Source organism: Schistocerca gregaria, chromosome 2 (assembly GCF_023897955.1).
Source record: "Schistocerca gregaria isolate iqSchGreg1 chromosome 2, iqSchGreg1.2, whole genome shotgun sequence".
NCBI classification, from domain to species: Eukaryota; Metazoa; Arthropoda; class Insecta; order Orthoptera; family Acrididae; genus Schistocerca; species Schistocerca gregaria.
In genome coordinates this window covers 41,672,889-41,693,235 of record NC_064921.1, presented here as the reverse complement: position 1 = coordinate 41,693,235, position 20,347 = coordinate 41,672,889, and the positions used below count along the sequence as shown (strand labels likewise).

The following is a 20,347-nucleotide window of genomic DNA, read 5'->3' as shown; positions in this document are numbered from 1 at the left end:
CACACCTTGGGTATTATTATTATTATTATTATTATTATTACTATTTCTTTCCTTTCTCAGATGTTATGTCTGGTTAAAAATGGAAAGTGATGCGGACCTTGATCAAGCATGACTTTCTTTTAACTGTACGGTATATGTTATATTGTATTTAGGAACTTTCGGGTAATTGAACATGTATTAATAATTACAGATTTCTGTAGTTGTATATATACATTTGGATGTAGCTGTATTGTGTAGATGTACTGGTGGATATTGTGTGCTATGACTCCTGTAGTTGATAGTATAATTGGTATAATGTCAACTTTATCCTGACGCCACATGTCCTCGACTTCGTCAGCCAGTTGGACGTATTTTTCAATTTTTTGTCCTGTTTTCTTCTGTATATTTGTTGTATTGGGTATGGATATTTCGATTAGTTGTATTAATTTCTTCTTTTTATTGGTGAGTATGATGACAGGTTTGTTATGTGGTGTTGTTTTATCTGTTATAATGGTTCTGTTCTAGTATAGTTTGTATTCATCTTTCTCCAGTACATTTTGTGGAGCATACTTGTATGTGGGAATGTGTTGTTTCACTAGTTTATGTTGTATGGCAAGTTGTCGATGTATTATTTTTGCTACATTGTCATGTCCTCTGGTGTATTTTGTATTTGGTAGTGTTTTACATCCACTTGTGATGTAATCTACTGTTTCTATTTGTTGTTTGCAAAGTCTGCATTTGTCTGTTGTGGTACTGGGATCTTTAATAATATGCTTGCTGTAATATCTGGTGTTTATTGTTTGATTCTGTATTGCAATCACGAATCCTTCCATCTCACTGTATATATTGCCTTTTCTTAGCCATGTGTTGGATGCGTCTTGATCGATGTGTGGCTGTGTTAGATAAGGTTGCTTGCCATGCAGTGTTTTCTTTTTTTTATTCACTTTCTTTGTACAGGGTGTTTCAAAAATGACCGGTATATTTGAAACGGCAATACAAACTAAACGAGCAGCGATAGAAATACACCGTTTGTTGCAATATGCTTGGGACAACAGTACATTTTCAGGCGGACAAACTTTCGAAATTACAGTAGTTACAATTTTCAACAACAGATGGCGCTGCAAGTGATGTGAAAGATATAGAAGACAACGCAGTCTGTGGGTGCGCCATTCTGTACGTCGTCTTTCTGCTGTAAGCGTATGCTGTTCACAACGTGCAAGTGTGCTGTGCACAACATGGTTTATTCCTTAGAACAGAGGATTTTTCTGGTGTTGGAATTCCACCGCCTAGAACACGAAGTTTTCAACGGAGGTTTAATGCAACCAAAGGACCGAAAAGCGATACAATAAAGGATCTGTTTGAAAAATTTCAACGGAATGGGAACGTGATGGATGAACGTGCTGGAAAGGTAGGGCGACCGCGTACGGCAACCACAGAGGGCAACGCGCAGCTAGTGCAGCAGGTGATCCAACAGCGGCCTCGGATTTCCGTTCGCCATGTTGCAGCTGCGGTCCAAATGACGCCAACGTCCACGTATCATCTCATGCGCCAGAGTTTACACCTCTATCCATACAAAATTCAAACGCGACAACCCCTCAGCGCCACTACCATTGCTGCATGAGAGAAATTCGCTAACGATATAGTGCACAGGATTGATGACTGCGATATGCATGTGGGCAGCATTTGGTTTACTGGCGAAACTTATTTTTACCTGGACGGCTTCGTCAATAAACAGAACTGGCACATATGGGGAACCGAACAGCCCCATGTTGCAGTCCCATCGTCCCTGCATCCTCAAAAAAGTACTGGTCTGGGCCGTCATTTCTTCCAAAGGAATCATTGGCCCATTTTTCAGATCCGAAACCATTACTGCATCACGCTATCTGGACATTCTTCGTGAATTTGTGGCGGTACAAACTGCCTTAGATGACACTGCGAACACCTCGTGGTTTATGCAAGATGGTGCCCGGCCACATCGCACGGCCGACGTCTTTAATTTCCTGAATGAATATTTCGATGATCGTGTGATTGCTTTGGGCTATCCGAAACATACAGGAGGCGGCATGGATTGGCCTCCCTATTCGCCAGATATGAACCCCTGTGACTTCTTTCTGTGGGGACACTTGAAAGACCAGGTGTACCGCCAGAATCCAGAAACAATTGAACAGCTGAAGCAGTACATCTCATCTGCATGTGAAGCCATTCCACCAGACACGTTGTCAAAGGTTTCGGGTAATTTCATTCAGAGACTACGCCATATTATTGCTACGCATGGTGGATATGTGGAAAATATCGTACTATAGAGTTTCCCAGACTGCAGCGCCATCTGTTGTTGACAATTGTAACTACTGTAATTTCGAAAGTTTGTCGGCCTGAAAATGTACTGTTGTCCCAAGCATATTGCAACAAACGGTGTATTTCTATCGCTACTCGTTTAGTTTGTATTGTCGTTTCAAATATACCGGTCATTTTTGAAACACCCTGTATCTGTTGATGTTATGTGATCTAAAGGGTTGTAGAAGTGGTTATGAAATTGCAATGGTGTATCCGGTGTATTTACATGAGTAATTGCTTTGTGTGTTTTCCTAGTTTATGCTCGTTTTATAAAGAATTTTCTTAAATTGTCTACCTGTCCTCCATCCCTACGACCCTCCCTGTTTCCCTTTCCCTGTTGCTTCATAACCTGGGTTGTGAGTAACTAAATCCACTTTCCCTTCTTCCTTTTCTTTCCCCTCTCTCCTCCCTGATGAAGGAACATTTATTCAGAAAGCTAGGAACGTAAATTTTCGGTTGTTTTTTGTGTATCTATCAGCTGTACTGAGCTGAGGTAAGTACTGGCCAGCCTCTCTATCTCTTTGTTAGTATTTGTCCATAATGTAGGTTTTTTTATGTCGATAAACCCCTTCCTCCTTCCTTTCTGCTTAATGCCAATCTTTCTGTTGCTGAATGTATGTGATGTATTCTATATTTGTGGCATTGTGATCGTATAAGTGTATTGAGTTCTTCTAGTTCTGTGTTACTCCATTTCACTACTCCAAATGAAAGGTCAATATTGGTATAGCGTAAGTATTTATAGATTTTGTCTTGTTTCTTGCTGTCAATTTTGTTTTCAGCATTTTTGTTAATCTTTGTCTATATTTTTCTTTCAGTTCTTCTTTAATATCTGTATTATCTATTCCTATTTTTTGCCTGTATCCTAGATGTTTATAGGCATCTGTTTTTTTCCATCGCTTCTATGCAGTCGCTGTGGTTATCCAATAAGTAATCATCTTGTTTAGTGTGTTTTCCCTTGATTATGGTATTTTTCTCACATTTGTCTGTTCCGAAAGCCATATTTATATCATTGCTGAATACTTCTGTTATCTTTAGTAATTGGTTGAGTTGTTGATTTGCTGCTGCCAGTAGTTTTAGATCATCCATGTATAGCAAATGTGTGATTTTGTGTTGGTATGTTCCAGTAATATTATGTCCATATTTTGTATTATTTAGCATGTTGGATAGTGGGTTCAGAGCAAGGCAGAAACAGGAAGGACTTAATGAGTCTCCTTGGTATATTCCACGCTTAATCTGTATTGGCTGTGATGTGATATTATTTGAATTTTTTTGGATATTAAGTGTTTTCCAATTTTTCATTACTATGTTTAGGAACTGTATCAATTTAGGATCTACTTTGTATATTTCCAATATCAGTAGTAACCATGAGTGGGTTACAAAATCAAAAGCTTTTTGGTAATCAATGTATGCGTAGTGTAGGGACATTTGTGTAGTTTTAGCTTGATATGTCACCTCGGCATCTATTATCAGTTGCTCTTTACATCCTCGTGCTCCTTCGCAGCAGCCTTTTTGTTCTTCATTTATAATTTTGTTCTGTGTTGTATGTGTCAATTTCTGTGTAATGACTGAAGTTAATATTTTGTATATTGTTGGTAGGCATGTTATAGGGCGATATTTTGCTCGGTTTGCTATGTCTGCTTGATCTTTAGGTTTTAGATAAGTTATTCCTTGTGTAAGTGTATCAGGGACTGTGTATGGGTCTGCAATGTAACTGTTAAATAATTTATGATATGAATATAATAGAAGGAAACTTCCATGTGGGAAAAATATATCTAAAAACAAAGATGATGTGACTTACCAAACAAAAGTGCTGGCAGGTCGGTAGACACACAAACCAACACAAACATACACAAAAAATTCAAGCTTTCGCAACCAACGGTTGCTTCTTCAGGAAAGAGGGAAAGGAGAGGGAAAGATGAAAGGATGTGGGTTTCAAGGGAGACTGTAAGGAGTCATTCCAATCTCGGCAGCGGAAAGACTTACCTTAAGAGGAAAAAAGGACAGGTATAAACTCGCGCACACACACGCACACACGCACACACACACACACACACACACACACACACACACACACACACACACACACACACACACACACACACACACACACACAAGCAGACATTTGTAAAGGCAAAGAGGCGGAAGTACAGAGGCAAAGATGTGTTTGAAAGACAGGTGAGGTATGAGCGGCGGTAACTTGAAATTAGCGGAGGTTGAGGCCTGGCGAATAATGAGAAGGGAGGATATACTGAAGGGCAAGTTCCCATCTCCGGAGTTCTGATAGGTTGGTGTTAGTGGAAAGTATCCAGACAACCCGGACGGTGTAACACTGTGCCAAGATGTGCTGGCCATGCACCAAAGTATGTTTAGCCACAGGGTGATCCTCATTACCAACAAACACTGTCTGCCTGTGTCCATTCATGCGAATGGACAGTTTGTTGCTGGTCATTCCCACATAGAAAGCTTCACAGTGTAGGCAGGTCAGTTGGTAAATCACGTGGGTGCTTTCACATGTGGCTCTGCCTTTGATCGTGTACACCTTTCGGGTTACAGGACTGGAGTAGGTGGTGGTGGGAGGGTGCATGGGACAGGTGTGACACCATGGGGTGCTTACAAGGGTGGGAGCCAGAGGGTAAGGAAGGTGGTTCGGGGATTTCATAGGATGAACTAAGAGGTTACGAAGGTTAGGTGGACGGCGGAAAGACACTCTTGGTGGAGTGGGGAGGATTTCATGAAGGATGGATCTCATTTCAGGGCAGGATTTGAGGAAGTCGTATCCCTGCAGGAGAGCCACATTCAGAGTCTGATCCAGTCCCAGGAAGTACCCTGTCACAAGTGGGGCACTTCTGTGGTTCTTCTGTGGGAGGTTCTGGGTTTGAGGGGATGAGGAAGTGGCTCTGATTATTTGCTTCTGTACCAGGTCGGGAGGGTAGTTGCGGGATGCGAAAGCTGTTTTCAGGTTGTTGGTGTAATGGTTCAGGGATTCCGGACTGGAGCAGATTTGTTTGCCACGAAGACCTAGGCTGTAGGGAAGGGACTGTTTGATGTGGACTGGGTGGTAGCTGTATTCCTGGTGTCCAGGTGGAGCTTCAAGGAATTCTCAGAACCTTAGGCCCCCTACAAAACCTTTCACCTGACTCCATCAACCTACTGACCCCACCGACACCCCACACCCCTACCTTCTACCTTATTCCTAAAATTCACAAACCCAATTATCCCGGCCGCCCCATTGTAGCTGGATACCAAGCCTCCACAGAATGTATCTCTGCCTACAAAGATCAACACCTTCAACCCATTACATGCAGCCTCCCATCCTTCATCAAAGACACCAACCACTTTCTTGAATTCCTGGAATCCTTATCCAGTCTGTTAGCCCCGGAAACCATCCTTGTAACCATTGATGCCTCTTCCTTATATACAAATATTCCGCAAGTCAAGGGCCTCGCTGTGATGGAGCACTTCCTTATACGCCGATCACCTGCCACCCTACCTAAAACCTCTTTCCTCATCACCTTAGCCAGCTTCATCCTGACCCACAACTTCTTCAATTTTGAAGGCAGACATACCAACAATTAAAGGGAACAGCCATAGGTACCAGGATGGCCCCCTCGTATGCTAACCTATTCATGGGTCGCTTAGAGGAAGCCTTCTTGGTTACCCAAGCCTGCCAACCCAAAGTTTGGTACAGATTTATTGATGACATCTTTATGATCTGGACTCACAGTGAAGAACAACTCCAGGATTTCCTCTCCAACCTCAACTCCTTTGGTTCCATCAGATTCACCTGGTCCTACTCCAAATCCCATGCCACTTTCCTTGACGTTGACCTCCATCTGTCCAATGGCCAGCTTCACAAGGCCGTCCACATCAAACCCACCAACAAGCAACAGTACCCCCATTATGACAGCTGCCACCCATTCCACATCAAACAGTCCCTTCCCTACAGCCTAGGTCTTTGTGGGAAACGAAATCTGCTTCAGTCAGGAATCCCTGAACCATTACACCAACAACCTGAAAACAGCTTTTGCATTCCGCAACTACCCTCCCGTCCTGGTACAGAAGCAAATAACCAGAGCCACTTCCTCATCCCCTCAAACCCAGAGCCTCCGACAGAAGAACCACAAAAGTGCTCCACTTGTGACAGGATACTTTCCGGGACTGGATCAGACTCTGAATGTGGCTCTCCAGCAGGGATACAACTTCCTCAAATCCTGCCCTGAAATGAGATCCATCCTTCAAGAAATCCTTCCCACTCTACCAAGTGTGTCTTTCCGCCGTCCACCTAGCCTTCGTAACCTCTTAGTTCATCCCAATGAAATCCCCGAACCACCTTCCTTACCCTCTGGGTCCTACCCTTGTAACCTCCCCCGGTGTCACACCGGTCCCATGCACCCTCCCCCCCCCCCCCCCCCCCCACCATCTACTCCAGTCCTGTAACCCAGAAGGTGTACACGATCAAAGGCAGAGCTACGTGTGAAAGCACCCACGTGATTTACCAACTGACCTGCCTACACTGTGAAGCTTTCTATGTGGGAATGACCAGCAACAAACTGTCCATTCGCATGAATGGACACAGGCAGACAGTGTTTGTTGGTAATGAGGATCACCCTGTGGCTAAACATGCCTTGGTGCACTGCCAGCACATCTTGGCACAGTGTTACACCGTCCGGGTTATCTGGATACTTCCCACTAACACCAACTTGTCAGAACTTCTGAGATGGGAACTTGCCCTTCAGTATATCCTCTCTTCTCGTTATCCGCCAGCCCTCAACCTCCGCTAATTTCAAGTTACCGCCGCTCATACATTACCTGTCTTTCAACAACATCTTTGCCTCTGCACTTTTGCCTCGACTGACATCTCTGCCCAAACTCTTTGCCTTTAAATATGTCTGTGTATGTGCGGATGGGTGTGTGTGTGTGTGTGTGTGTGTGTGTGTGTGTGTGTGTGTGTGTGTGTGTGTATGGGCGCGCGCTCGCAAGTGTATACCTGTCCTTTTTTCCCCCTTAAGGTAAGTCTTTCCGCTGCCGGGATTGGAATGACTCCTTACCCTCTCCCTTAAAACCCACATCCTTTCATCTTTCCCTCTCCTTCCCTCTTTCCTGAAGAAGCAATCGTTGGTTGCGAAAGCTTGAATTCTGTGTGTATGTTTGTGTGTCTATCGACCTTCCAGCACTTTTGTTTGGTAAGTCACATCATCTTTGTTTTTAGATATGTTAAATAATTTAGATAGATGTGAATGTGTTGAGGTCAACTTCTTTAGCCATAAATTTGATATTTTATCTTTTCCAGGGGGCTTTCCAATTGTGCGTAGAATTAATTGCTCGGGTGACTTCATGTTACAGAATTATCACTTCAGGTATTTGTGGTATCATCTTGTATGTGTCTGTTTCTGCTTGTATCCACCGTGCATGTCTGTTATGTTGTACAGGGTTTGACCATAAGTTGCTCCAGAATTTAATATGTGTGTTATCTATTCTCTGATAAAATTTCTTTTGGTTTGTGTTGAATGTTTGGTTTTGTTTCCTTCTATTTTAAATTTTTTTTGTATCTTCTAAGTCATTTGGGCAATGCTTGTAATTTCTGCTTATTTTCATCTAATTGCTCTATCGCTTCTTGTTGTGAGATTTTACCTAACCTTTTTCGTTTTTTGTCCATATAAATTGTGTTAGCTGTCTGATGTATTTTCTCAGTTTTTCTATTCTGATTTGTAGCCTGTGTTGCCATGCTGGTTTTGTGGGTTTCTTCTGTGTGTTGGTTGGTTCTTATCTCTGCCTGGTGTGTATATTTAGTATAGTGAGTGCTCCTATATAAGCCAGTAGTTGTAACTCTTCCAAGTTGTATTTTCATTTATTTTGTTGTGTATTATTGTGTTGATAGTTGTTATTGTTGTTTAGACTTGTGAGTTATTTGGGGGTCTATGCAAGAATGGTCTCATGTCTGTATTCTATGTGTCAGCTGAAATTTTTCTTCTATATCTAAAATATGTCACTTCGTGTTCTATTTTGTGCTTGTTCTAGTGCCTGTCTTACGATTTCATTTTCCTCTGATTATTTAATTGATGTGTGTTGTTCTTTGTTTGTTTGCTCTGGGATGTTTGAGTCCATTACTGCATTTTCTTCTTCTTCTGATTGCACATTATTTTGTTCCAGTATTTGTTGTACTGGTTGTTTGATGTTTTGTAATTCTGACTGGGGTATACTGTTATTTTTTATTATTACACGGATCTGATCAGCTAGTCGTCGTTCTGTTAAAAATTTTAATTCTGGGTATCTGGTAATAAATGTTGTGTATACTTGTGATCTGTATCCAGTTGTGTTGTTTCCTAAGTTCGTTGCTTGGTAATAACAGAACATGAAGTGTCGGTTAACTTCATCTGACCATCTCATCCTCTGTCTTTGTTTTCCTTCTAGAGTGGTTGCAGGAAGCATATCCTGCAAAACACCTCTAATTGGTTTTAAATAAATTTTCAGTGTGGCTAGCAGTGTCGTTACCATTGTGGACGCGCATAGGGTTCAAGCATAGTCCCCGACCATGACAGTGCTGGTCCGAGGCTTCATTAGTTCTGTCCTGAACAAATAATCACACTAAAAGGGGGGTTAGCCCTATTAGTGGTTTTGTTCTTCTTCTTCTTCTTCTTCTTCTTCTTCTTCCTACTACTACTACTACTACTACTACTACTACTACTACTACTACTACTACTCAGATCTAACATGTCTTATATGAAATAAATCATTTATCATTTTATAAGTTATTCTCTGAGAACATGCTTTGTTTTGTTAACATTAACTGTTGCAAGGGCTGTCATCACATCACCCTTCTCATCACATTATAAACAGTTTTGTTCCTCTTTCAATATCCTCAACAACAAATTATTGAACATTTGACGATCTGTGTCCCATGCCAAAAACATTAGTTTTGCTAGCAGACTTTGCAAAATTTTAGGCCTTTTATCAGCTTCTGAAACAGGTTTCCAACATCACCTAAAACTTATATCAAAGACTCAACTCAATTGATGTGTTATGCAACTGTATCTGTTAGTGACATTCTATAATCAGAACTTCTAAATCTACAACATTTTGTATCTGCTGACTCCATAACAAAATCCTTACCAAAGTTCTGAATACTGTAACTTTTCAGTTTATCCATATTTGTGTAAGTCTGAAGATAAATGAGACAGACTTATATTACTTCATTCAGAAGAGTAATGAAGGGTTTTGACAACACAGGAGTGAAATATGATGGTTCCAGAATTTAACATCAAAACTTGAACGTCACAGCTAATTTGAATAAAACTCCGATGAGCCACAAAATATATACGTACATGATAGCCTGGGCTCATAACCTGATGCCTGAAATTTTGTTTAGCAGAGAATATCAGAGTGAAATGAGCTCTAGGCTAAATAACACCATTGATCTATTAGAAATCAAACATGGCATAGTAATGATGACATGTTTTTTTAAATTGCTCTGGATGGCCATAGTTAAGTGGCTGCTGTTGTGCTCAGATTATGAGCAAATATTAAAAAACAAGGTTGTAAACAACAGTAACAGTCAATACAACCAGCTAATTTTTTACAACACAACACTTTTCCGGTTACACATATATATTCCAGATTTTCCACTGTTTTATTTTCTGGTAAAGAATTTTTTCTCTGTAGTCAGGCTTAGATGGTGGGGTCATGTTACACGCATGGGAGAAGCAAGGTTACCAAAGAGACTCATGGGTTCAGCAGTAGAGGGTAGGAGGAAGCGGGGTAGACCAAGGAGAAGGTACCTGGATTCGGTTAAGAATGATTTTGAAGTAATTGGCTTAACATCAGAAGAGGCGCCAATGTTAGCACTTAATAGGAGATCATGGAGGAATTTTATAAGGGGGACTATGCTCCAGACTGAATGCTGAAAGGCATAATCAGTCTTAAATGATGATGATGATGATATGATGATGAGTCAGGAACAAAGCAGGGCAAAAAAACTGATAGCGGAACAATCTCTTGGAGCATGAGAAAGGTGATGACTTGGAAAACAGCTGGTTCACCAACCAAATCTGTGTTATTGTTCTTAATTTAAATCTTTAGACACACACACACACACACACACACACACACACACACACACACACACACACACACACACACACACTCTCATTTCACAGGCCTAAAAACTGAAAATCAAATTCAGGCAATGGGTATCTGGGGGAACATAGCAATCCTAAATTGCAGTCTTAGGCATGTTCTCAAGAAGATGGGTGGTCACTGCATCCCTAGAACTTTTCCTAGGAGTCAAGCCTGTGTCTATTGTGCAGATGATTGTGAGGCTTGGTTCTGCAGTGTACCATTGTGTTGTGTGTATGTAATCAACTGAAATGGAATGAGAGGACGAGAGTGAATGAGAGCAGCAAAACAGTTTGTTACCACATGCAATGGGCGCAAACTGATGGGAAACAGATTCTGACTGTGACAAAGGCACAAACTCTGGTGAACTATTTCTCCTTTCTCTCTTGCCGCCAAACACCAAATACGGGAACCAAAAATTTCGTTTCAGTGCCAGGATTTGACAAGCATACCTGTGTGTTTAAAGTGCTAGCAGTTTTAATCATTCCCAATCATTAGTAATCTCAGTCATGATGCGAGATTATATTATTACATAAGAGCTAACAACAAGAATACTGTGGGTTGACTGGGCCTGAACTGTCTTACAGATCAAATAATTTAACAACTCTTCAACTTTCAATTCATGTATGTGGACAACCCCCCCCCCTGCCCCACCCCCCTCCAGCTCTCAAGGAAAGGAAAATATATACTGTAGGCAGGTGTTTTAGGTGTTATTCTTTCAAAAAAAATCAGTTAAAAATTAGTATTAAACAGGTTTTTGGCAGGGCCTGAACTTTATATGCTACTTTTAAGTCTCCATTCACTTTTCAAATATTAGTGATGCATCATTCCCCAACATCTAGCCCTGTCGCCCCCCCCCCCCCCCCCCCCTCCTTCACCCCGACAATAGATTATCACACGGGCACTCTTGAGTGACAGTGCTATTAAAGGAAGTAGTGATATGGATGGCAATGAGTTAGGAATCTTTTGGCTATTCGGCTGCCTTTATAGACACAACTTATAATACCATCGTCATCCACATCAACCACAACAATAGCAACACAGCACAGTTAAACAGTGCATCACGATAGTACTCATTGAAGTAGACTACACCAGGCAGCTACCAGTAATCGCCCCAGCACAGCATAAATAGAAAGGTTTGTTATGCACGGTAGTAAAAGCTTACATTTAAAAACTGCATTACTTTTAAATATAAATTTGATGATAAATTGGATGAGTACACAATTATACATACTATTGAATTCTTATATTTGCTGCCGAATTCTTGTATTTGCTGCCAGGTATTACCACTGTCATCTTCTGTATGAAAACTTATTTGCTGCAGTTCTCCATGCTGGGCAAGGCTCATTATCTTTGCTACAGTATAACAACCTTCATGCATTTGAACCTGCTTGGTCTAACCAATGTTTGATCTCCCTGTACAATTCTCTCACACTTACCTGCATTACAAATTCACAATTCCTTGATGCCTCAGTGTGTGTCCCATCACCTTCTTTGGGTCAAGTTCTGCTATAAACTACTTCTCTCCAGAATTCGATTCAGTACCTCCTCAGTAGCTATCCAATATATCCAACTAATTTTCTAGCACTCTTCTACACCACCACATTTACAAATCTTTTATTCACATCTAGGTTGTTTATCTTCCACAACTCACTTCCCCACATGCCTACACTCCAGCCAAATACTTTCAGAAAATACTTTCTAATACTGTAATTTATATTAAATGCAAAAATATGTCTTTTTTACAAAAGCATTTCTAATTATTGCCAACCTCCATGGTATATCCTTTCAAATCTGGCCATTGCCAGTTTTCTGCATCCCAAATAACAAAACTCATCCACAACTTTTATTGTATCATTTCCTAATGTAATTCCCACAGCATTACCTTATTTAACGTAATTACATTTCATTACCAGCCATGGCTGATACAGTTAGGTCATAAACAAAACTCTTGAAGGTTAATTCTCATTTGATGTTTTTCACAGGTTTGTTTTGCTGCTAGCTCGTTGAAATGAGTGAATAACAATGTGATATGCCACATCCCAGTTTTATTGGCTCCTCAACCACAGCCTCACTTTTGTCTCCAACTCGTATAATTGCAGTCTGGTTTCTGTACAAGTTTAACCTCTTGGGGTCACTGCCCCACAACCTTCAGAAATTCAAAGAGTGTAGCCTAGTCAACATAGCCAAAAGCTTACTCTATAGCTACAAATGCTATGTAGGTTTGCCTTATAAGGTATAGGGTTAGCACTGCTTTACATGGTGCCACTTTTCTCAGGAACCCAATTCAATTTCCTCTAAATCAGAGACTATCAGTGTTTTCATTCTACTGAAAATAACTGATATGATTATTTTGCAAGCAGGACTTATTAACCTGACAGTTCAGTAATATCCACACCTGCCAGCACATACCGTCTTCGGAGAAGGAAATAATACATTCTTCTTTAAGTCTGACATTATTCTTGCCTGTATCTTATTTTGCACATCAGGTAGAATAGTATCGCATAGTTGACTCCCTAAAGTAGCTAACTAATTCTCATGGAATACCAACCAATCCAGGAGCTTTGTTTTGATTAAGATCTTTCGGTCCTCCTGCAAATTCATCTCACAGTATCAGTATTTCCCATCTCATCTACATTTGCATCCTCTTCCCTTTGTAGAATATTGCCTTTAAGTTCATTTCCTTATACAGGCCTTCTATATATTCCTTTAGCCTTTCAGCGTTCCCTTCTTTGCTTAATACTGGCTTGCTATCTGAGTGCTTAGTATTTACACAGTTTTCTTCTCTTCCAAAAGTTTATCCCATTTTTTCTATAGCTGGTATCTATCTCTTTCCCATAATCATTCATGCATGTTTCTACAGCCATGCATTTCTCTTCTAATCATTCTTGCATTGTCTTTTCACACTTCCTGTCCATCTCGTTTTTTAGACATCCATGTTCTTTTTGTCTGCTTCATTTTCTCAATTACTATATTTTCTTCTTTCATCAGTTGGATTCAGTACCTCATTATTATCCAAAGATTTCTACTGGACCTTGTCGTTTTGTCTGTTTGTTCTTTTGCTGCCTTCATTATTTCATCTCTCAAGTCCACCCACGCATCTTCTACTTTAATTTTTCCATCTGTTACAATCATTTGTTTCTTAATAATTTACTTGAAATTATCAGAAACCTCTAGTTCTTTCAACTTATCCAGTTTCCACCTCTCATTTCCTGGCTTTACGCAGTTACTTCAGTTTTAATCTGCAGTTCATAACTGACATGCCCCTGGAAATATTTTGCAGTTTAAAACCTAGTTTTGAAATCTACAATCTGATTAAAAAATTTCTCTTCTTCAGAAATGCTTCTATTGCCATTGCCAGCCTCTCTATTTTTGTTGTCATCAGTAATTTTGCTCCCCATATAGCAAAACTCATCTACTACTTTTAGTGTCTTGTTTCCTAATCTAAATCCCTCGACACGGTTTGTTATAATTTGTCTACACTACCCTTGTTTTACTTATGTATATGATGTCATATCCTCACATACCACTACTGTATTTATTCGAATCTAAGCTGCACTATTTTTCAGGTTTTTGTAATCCAAAAAACTGCCTGCAGCTTAGAATCAAGTGAAAAGCAAGCGCAAGTTCTGAAAAGTGTTGGTGGGTGCTTCCACAACTAACTTCTGCTGTTGAATACATGTAGCGCATGTACACAGGCATGCTTTGTAGGCACAAAGATAAATACTGGCACCAAAACCTCTGCGTCAGTAAATAAATTTTTAAAAAAGGTGGAAGATGAGCTTTTTTCTCTGCCCTGAGTTTCAACCACTGCATTTTCATACATTATAACAAAGTAAATACAAATTCCGTATTGTTCATCTTCAAATGTAGCAGCATTTCAATGTACTATGAAAATCCTACTGGCAAGACTGTTAGGGATGTTTGTCAATATGGCCAACTCTACGTTCTGAATTTTTTTCTACCTGTGAGAAGAGATGGTTGCTAATAGGAACTTTTATGAATTGTGAATCATATGCAGTATTCTCTTCACCATAAGAATAATACGAATATAAACATTTTGCCATGTATTGTTTCGTGTTTGCTGGTATCTCATTTAAATCCCGTCTGCCTAATAAACTACGAAATTAGAGTGAGACAACAGCAAACGCGGAAGAATATACATATCATGTCATGTTTACATTCATATTATTCTTATGCCTAATAGTGAATCAGTCAGAAATGAAGCACGGCAATTGACTAGATTTTTAAATCTAAGCTGGCTCTAATGTCTGTGCAGAATGTAATCTACTAAAGAGGCGCCTGCAAAGATAGACAAATGGAGAAAATTTTTCGCTAAACTCTGATTCAGAACATCTTCTATCATATGCTGTCTATTATTTGGTTCTTGTTGATCATTATCAAAGAAAGCAGCAGTGTAAGTAACAACAAATGGCAGTCTCTTGCCATTATTTTGCTAATGAGACAATTCCTCTCTTATTTTTTAAAATTGTAAGCAGCGGTAGCGCGTACAAAAGCAAGTTGTGCCGCGAGCAGGGACAGGCCGTAAACACTCATCATCATCATCATGTGAGAAACAATGCACAACACAGTACAGTAAGGCATTTTCAGCTTAGTGTGATGTAAACACCTATAACAAAGAGAATAACACTTATCAGATCGAAGGAAAATAAGCAAACAATTCAAACCAGACGAAGCACGTGAAAAAGGAAGGGTACCCGCATAAATACGGACAAAACGCCTGACGCAAAGCAATGGCCTGGTAAAGCCTAACTGCTAAGCTTATGACTTGAACCAAACTACTGTAGCTGTATCATCATTCATTCGACCTAAATTGTGTCTCATATTACAATTGACCAACTTTGTTTCAATTTGGAGGTGCGGCCTAAAACTTTTCTCTCCCCTCAAATTTCAGGGAAAAATTTCTTTCCTCGATGTCGAATCTCATTTTTCAGGTGTGGCTTAGATTCAAGTAAATACGGTAATCGTCCCACCAAACTCAAGAGCCAGCTGCAAAGGAGCACCCCAATATCGCCCCAGACTACAGCAATTGAACTGTGTCCCTCATCAGGACTTCAACTATGTAGCAACCTGCATGGATATGAGGGACACCTTGCCACAGTCCATCCCACCCCTTCTATAGTGCCACATAACCTACAAAACATCCTGCTCCATTTTTATACCACTCTCAAACCCTTGCCACAGGGGTCATATCCCTGAGGAAGACACAGACACAAGATGTACCCATTCACACACCCAGCACATCCTAATCAAGTCTTATCATAGGCTTATCCTATCCCATCAGAAGGAAGGCCACCTGCGAAAGTATCCGAGTCATACACCAGCTCTGCAGCAATTTCTGCACAGCATTTTATGTGGCCATGACTGCCAACAGCTGTCAACCAGATTGAATGGCCACTGCCAAACTGAGGATGACAACAGAATCTAATAACCCATGGCAGAACATGCCACAGAGAAGAACATGCTCAAATTGAGTGTCTACTTCAAAATCCGGGTCATTTAGACTTCCCCACCCAGCACCAGCTTTTCTGAACTACTCACATGGAGTTATTCTTGCAATATGTCCTGCACTCCCATAATCTTCCTTATCCTAATCTCTCCATAACCTACAGCACCCACAACCTCTACCATCACGTGCCGCACAACTTGTCAGTTCTGGTGCCTGCGTGCCACATTCCTCTCTCTCTCTCTCTCTCTCTCTCTCTCTCTCTCTCTCTCTGGGTGTGTGCGTGTGCGTGTGCGTGTGTGTGTGTGTGTGTGTGTTTTTCCTGGTTCATTATGGGATTTAGTTTGACATCTAACAAGTTTTCATTCTCTTCAGCGTGTACCTATTGATGATAAAACACTTCTATAATTCGATGTGAGTAGTCCTTTTACAAGATATGTTCAAAAAATTCTGGAACATTCATAATTTTGCACTAATGTTGTACTGGAGCTGTAATTGTTACCGCTGCACATGCCTGTGTTTAATGTGTAACTGCCAGAAGTTTCATTGTTGTATGTCTGTTATTGTTCAGTGCTGTATTGAGTAGAATGTTGTGCCGCACAGTTTGCGAATTTCAAGATGGCAGAGTCTGGCAATCTGCGTCAAATTTTGCGTCAAACTTGAGAAAATCTTTACAGACACGTACCAAATGTTGCCACCAAGTTCATCCCGAGGCACACTAGTCGAGACGAGAAAGACCTTCGCCACACAATCTGTGAAGAGCTTTTGGGTTGTACAAATGAGAACGAGACATTCCTTAGAAGAATCTTAACTGGTGACGACACATGATGTTGGGACCGAGGTTCAGTCTTCACAATAGTTTGGGAAAGGTTCTCAGAGACCAAACAGAGTTCGTCAGGTCAGGTCAAATGTCAAAGACATGCTGATAGTATTCTTCAATTTTGTTCATCATGAATTTGTATCACAGGGATAAACTGTTAATCGATGCTACGATTGACAAGTTGCAATGCTCTACATGAATTGGATTTAATAACTCATTGCTATCCAATGATTTCTAGTAGACCTTGTCTTTTTGTTGTTGTGTTTCTTTGCTGCCTTCATTTCATTTCTCAAGTCAATCCATGCAACTTCTACTGTATTCTTTCACCTGTTTCAGTCATTTTTTTGATTAATACTTCATTTGAAATTCTCAAAAATCTATTGTTCTTTCAAATTATCCAGTTCTCATTTCTTTCATTTCCAACCTTTGTTCAGTTAAGTTATTGCAGTTTAAAATTTGGTATTGAAATCTACAAACTGATTATGTAATCTGTCTGAAGTAATCCAGTGTCTCCAGGAGAGAATTCATGGCTCTTGCGTCACAATAATGCACCCGCGCATCCAGCCCTGTTGACGCAGGACTATCGCACACAAAAATGAAATCACTGTGTTGTCTCAACCTCCATATTCTCCAGACCTGGGCCCTGCGGACATTTTGTTATTTCCAACATTGAAAACACCATTGAACGGAAGAAGATTTGCAATGACAGATGAAATAAAAGAAAATTTACAGGCAGCAATCTGCGCAATAGGCATACCAAGACTTCTTCCAGAAGTGGATTGGTGTTGGGAATGGTGTTATCAATTGTGGTGGAGAGTTATTTTGAAGGAAACCATACACAATAAATAAAAGGTAAGCATATAAAAACTTTGCAGATGAAGTTCCAGAATTTTTTGAACATACCCCATATGCATATACTCATCATTCAGTCCCGTATTTATGCATGGGTCAAGTGCAACAAATTTTTTGCAAAAAGATGTACACAAAAGAAAAACAGCAGTGGTGGTTGCAGGAATTCTTATTGGCGAGAGGAGAACCACAGGCAGAAGGAAGGAGATGTGTGCATCTTGCAACTGGTAACACTGTCTCCAGTATGTTTTTGTGTGGTGGCTAGGTGAGGAAGTGTCAGATGTAACACTGATGCAGTGAGGTATCATCTTGGTGCTTTCATTTTGTTTATGTGTATTTTCCCATATTTTAAAAGAATGTAGCGAATATCTGATACACAGTAAATGTCAATCCTGAGAAATTGAAACCTAAAAATAATTTTTAATATAGTTTACATGATCATCTTGATAGATTCAGCAACTATTTAGTTAATTGAGATAATTCTAATCTGTTGTTCCATCTCAGTTGCATGTTTTCAATTAGATTAAATGTTTCCATCACTGTGGATCATCTTCAGACGTAAATCTATAAAGCTGTAGAACAGTTGCTGAATGCTTACTCACATTATATAAAGGAGTCTTTTGGAACAGGATGTGTCCATCTCAAAACCTTCCTTGTCAGTTCTAGATATGAGAATAGTCCTGTGGCCGTCTTAAATAAAATGCTAAGATATTTGTCCAAACACTAGAATCACTCTTTAAACTTATTTGAGCACATTACCAATGAACTGTTCTACTGCGATCTTTTTCAGATATTTTAAGGGTTAAGAGCTACTTGCGTGCTCCTCAGGCACAGGAGTGTATGAATCACCTGGCTGTATTAGCAACAGGAAATGATTTGTCTGTGAAACTGGACGTTGAAAATGAGATAAAAGTGCTTGCTGATAAGAAGGCAAGAAAAAGCCACTGAATTGCTGACATTCTTAGTTTTTTGTTTCCACTGAATTATCCTTTGTGTATATGTGTGTGGGTGGTTAATAATAGTACATGTCTGACATCTCCATCCTGAACTTTGGTAGAATATGTTTCGTGTCTCCAGCTGGAATTTTGGACACGCTGTACCCAGTCTTTCTACTTGGAACTCAGGATTAGTTAACCTAATTCTGAACAATATTTTCTTTTTCAAAGATTTCCTCTTTAAATAATAGATATCTAGTCAAATAAACTGTTGTTCACAATTTTGCTGCTAAATGTGCTCCGGAACTGACATAAAATTATTGGTCCCATGGGAGTAAAATTGCCTACATATGGAGCTAAATTCCTATTAATTATGTGTTTCATAAATCTTTACTACTCACTGTAGAATTTCCCCATTACTTTTGTCAACAGTATGGATAGTTCACTAGGAACACCATCTTTAAACATTTGTAATGTATGATACTTGCAAACCATGTAATAGTCATTCTATGTTATGTAGTCCAAACACAAACATAGTGTTTTTCCATCAGAGTTGGTTAGTTAACATGTAAAGGTAAACTGTTGTTAATTTAAAAATTCTTTCAAAACGCTCTTAGATTATGTGAAGTGCTGACCTGTGACGAACATCTAAACTGGTGAATAAAAGCTGATCATAAATGTCACTAAACAACAACAAATATGCAGAGGTTGAAAATTAACTTCCGCAGTGAACTGTATGTTATTCAAATTCAACAATCACAGGACTATACCCAAAGAAGAAAACTCCACGAGACTTCAAACACATAATTATGCCTCAATAACACTTCAGACCATATCCAGGTACACTGTGCGGAATTTTCAAGACATTTCCACTGGAAAACATTACAACATATTGAAAACCTTAAATGATATAGAAATTATTATTTTATGGCTTATTTTAGAGCTTGTGTCAAGCCTAAGGCTTCCTCTGTAATAGTGAGAGTCCTATTCTAACACTTGTTTGTACAGCTCAAAGGTCAATAACCCCATTCTATGAGCTTCAAAAGTATGTACCTTAACTCTTCTTAAATTGAGACAAAACTTTTATTGTATTTATGCTTGAGTTATACAGCTCTCATGATTTGGAAATAACAAAGACTATTGTGCAATGTACTTCTCTCTGTACTTACCAAGGAAAGTGATAGGCTTGGAGACTACACCCTTTGGCACAGCCTTCACCTTGATGGCCTTCACATCATACACCTTGCAGCTGAATGGTGAGCCAGCAACAGCCACTTTGCGGTATGCTACCGCAATGCGGTGCTCACCCGTCAGCCGCGGCGTGAACTCAACGTGGAAAGTCTGCGATCCAGTGTCTTTAACTTGGGCAGGTACTGACTGTCCGTTTGGTCCTGCAGTGTCAATTGTTCATATCAGAGTCACTTGTTGAGACAGGGTGGTCAAGGTCTAGGTTGTGATCTTCTCACTTTTTGAGAAAACAGGAGCAGGTAAGATGAAGAGCATGCATTGTAAGTAGGACAACAACTAAATTCAACTATACACTGTCAGGTGGGCAGGAGGTATCCATTTAAACAACTAAAACACATAACAATAAGATTTCTCATCATGTGAAGGCAAGTTTGTACTGGTTATTGACTTAACAAGCTGTCAATGGTTTTGTGAAATAATCAGTAAGTGTCACAAATCATGATAAAGCATTTACTGCATTATTTAAAGACATTCAATCCTGCAGTTAGTTCAAGCACCATTATCATACGATTTTCTCAGTCCCTCAATCAACACACGTAAGAAAATAAGTATCCTGTTTTTGTGATGAACACGTTAATTTTTTTAACCTATATTTTGTAAAAG

General features: G+C 39.8%; 1 protein-coding gene across 1 annotated transcript in view; it reads right to left on the bottom strand.

Moving 5' to 3' along the window:
- Positions 1 to 20,347, bottom strand: part of LOC126336284 (filamin-A) — a 1,048,954-nt gene that overhangs the window by 229,308 nt on the left and 799,299 nt on the right. The window contains 1 exon segment of the mRNA XM_049999806.1: positions 19,666 to 19,887. Coding sequence (XP_049855763.1) covers positions 19,666 to 19,887 — 222 coding nt within the window.